General features: G+C 36.7%; 1 protein-coding gene across 1 annotated transcript in view; it reads right to left on the bottom strand.

Annotated features, from left to right (window-relative positions):
- Positions 1–341: 341 nt before the first annotated feature.
- The window catches only part of LOC106475966, a gene marked incomplete at its 3' end in the record, with an annotated part of 13,192 nt that continues 10,611 nt past the window's right edge, over positions 342–2,922 (bottom strand). Inside the window, exon 6 of the mRNA XM_013936642.2 lies at positions 342–1,891. Coding sequence (XP_013792096.1) covers positions 342–1,891 — 1,550 coding nt within the window. The remainder of the gene's footprint in view (positions 1,892–2,922) is intronic.

Genomic DNA, 2,922 nt, shown 5'->3' with positions numbered 1-2,922 from the left:
ATTGAATGTTTGTTTACCAGTTTGTCTGACTCAGTAGTCAATCCACCACTGAAAAACAACCACAGTAGTTTTACATTGAATTGTTTACCAGTTTGTCTGACAGTAGTCAATCCACCACTGAAAAACAACCACAGTAGTTTTACACTGAATGTTTGATTACCAGTTTGTTTTACTCAGTAGACAATCCATCACTGAAAAACAACCACAGTAGTTTTACACTGAATGTTTGTTTACCAGTTTGTCTGACTCAGTAGACAATCCACCACTGAAAAACAACGTACTTGAATGGGTTTTCTGAGGGGTAGTTTTACTCTAGTATAGTTTTGTAATTAAATATTTACCTTGAGCTTGTTCAGGCTGGGTTTTCTGAGGAGTAGTTATACTCATAGCACTCAACAGGTCTTCGCTACTCTCCGATTCACTATAGCTTTCTTGGTTTCTATCATTCAACACCACTTCTTCATGATCCGATTCTGTCTCAACTGGTACCTTCATCCCTTTACTTCTACAAGTACCTACATTTACAGTCATGCTGGATTCATAATCTGTCAGACAAACTGCTGGATCTATACTTCCATTCCAGTTCATGGCAGCTTCTCCTGTAACTTCCCATACATATCGTAATGATTCAGAGTTCATGTTTCGATTTTCAACTTGATTCAAAACAGCTCCAGATTCTTCTTGAGGCAGTAAAGTTTCATCAAGCTTGCTATCAGTCAAATTCTTGGGTAATAAGGTTTCTTGAATCTGTTCACTCATCCAACCTGAAGTATAACTGGCATTTCTCTTAGATAATTCTTTCTGGTAAACATTCAAAGACCGATCTACAGATTCATTTAAGGCTTTATCAACTGTTCTAAGTCCACCACTAAAGTTTTTAATTTTTGTTAAGTCTTTCGAAGGAGGATTAAATGATGTGGCTGATAATCTTGTTTGCTTTAGTTTTGATTTTTTAAGACAATTAGGAGGTGGCTGTAGCTCCATCATATATTTGGAAGTTAACTTTAGTTTTTTGGAAAGTTTATCCAGACTCAAGTTTTCCTTTTTAGTCTCAAACAATGCAGGTGTAGAGGGCTGAATCCGAGCAAAATCTTGAGGTTCTTGAACTGAGAAGTTATCCGTTGTGGCTGACAACTCACTTATAACATCATTTTTGTTTTTACAAATATCATACATTTCCTCCTGCTGTTTACAATACAACAGAGATGGAGAGTCATCTAATGGTATGTTTTGTTGAGAAACTACAGGGTTACTGGTTACATTTTTCCGAGTGTTTCCCTTCATCTGTAGAACACTTGAACGTATAGGTGATGGAGAAAAGATTTCCTTCTCACTGTCCTCTTTGCTTTCAGCATGTTGTACTGCTGACTTGGATGATATGGGTAGTTGCAGTTTGGACTTGGAAAGCCTTGTCCTGAAGGACTTTTGTGTTGAGGTAAGAATAGAAGTACTTACCGTTTTTACAAGAGAGACTGGATTCACAATATTATTGATCTCTCTGCTGGATGTTGTTACAATTTCTGCTTTAATGCTGTTTTCAGAGCCGAGTTTGGATTTATCATGTGGAGCATCAAAATTTCTCTGATCATCTAATGTTTCTGCTATGTGAGCAATAGTAACATTTTGGGAATGTTCATCTTGAAAACTGACCTGTGGTTCAATGGTCAAAGTTTCCGGTACTAGTACATTGCTCTCTCTAATAGATGGAACTCTACATAAATCCTTACTTCTTGAAGAGGCAGGCTGACCATCTTCATCATCTTTAATGTGTACTGAAGAAACACATTTAGTACGTTTCTTCGCAGTTGGTAAACCATTACTATGACTTCTCTTCTTCCAGAATGTTCTTTGTGATGTTTCTAAGTGACGATCAGTTTGAACTCCTATGGATCTATAATAAGTAATAATAAACAAGAACAACAAAAATGTAAACACACAAGTGAACTTATATGTATACACATTACATGAAAAGTGTATTGCATCAGATACTGGACTGTTTTGGTTTCAGAACAGCAAAGTTCTGGGATTGTCAGATTAACTGTTGGAAATCTATTACTTTTGTTAAACAGCTTTGAAATCTCTCTCAGGAAATTTTCTGACATTCAAACAAGAGAACAAGTTGTTTTTGACCCTTCTAGCACAAGTGCAGTATTGTACAGGACCTTGAATATTACTGTACAGAAACTGGAACATGAATGTTGTGTGTAAAAAACAGAGCAGTCAAAGTCAGTAAGAAATTGTAATACTGCTGTTCCAGTAAAATCAGGAACACAATTTCTGCACAACACAATAGTACACTCTTTGTGCTACATGAAGAATGACCCACTTCAAATGGCCACTACTGTTGCAGGACATGCAAGTTTACCACAGTAAAATCAGAAATTATCTTCGTAACATGGGCAACAATTGCAAAGCATCACAAACAGAAGCCTCTCTTCACTCCAGGCAACATCATACATTGAAAGCATGGGCATCACAATATACTATCCAGTGTTCTACCTATTAAGACACTGTATTTTAACATACTTGCATAATTCTTTGTAGGGATAACATATCGGGAACTTTCAGTGAATTGTCTGCAAGCCATGACAACATAAGACAGTACTGTTATTAAGGTGTCGAGTGTCTGTTGAGCAACTGGATGATCACACCTGGTGGTTTATAAAGGATATGTTGCTACTGTTCAATATATTACAATTCTCCAACAAGGTCTTCTGCTTCATTTAACCCAAATCACACAATGATGGTTCGTAGATCAGGGTGTAATCACTCCCATATGACCAAGCCAATGTCAAATACTTGAAAATTTGATTATTCCATGCAAAAGCATTATAAATAACCATCTCCTAGGGACATACTGATTCAGATGTGAACAAAACGGCATTACTGTTCAACTTCAGAATGTAACCTAACCCAATAACC

Source organism: Limulus polyphemus, unplaced genomic scaffold (assembly GCF_000517525.1).
Source record: "Limulus polyphemus unplaced genomic scaffold, Limulus_polyphemus-2.1.2 Scaffold9528, whole genome shotgun sequence".
NCBI classification, from domain to species: Eukaryota; Metazoa; Arthropoda; class Merostomata; order Xiphosura; family Limulidae; genus Limulus; species Limulus polyphemus.
The sequence above is the reverse complement of the archived record's forward strand: the minus strand, read 5'-3'. Positions and strand labels throughout refer to the sequence as shown.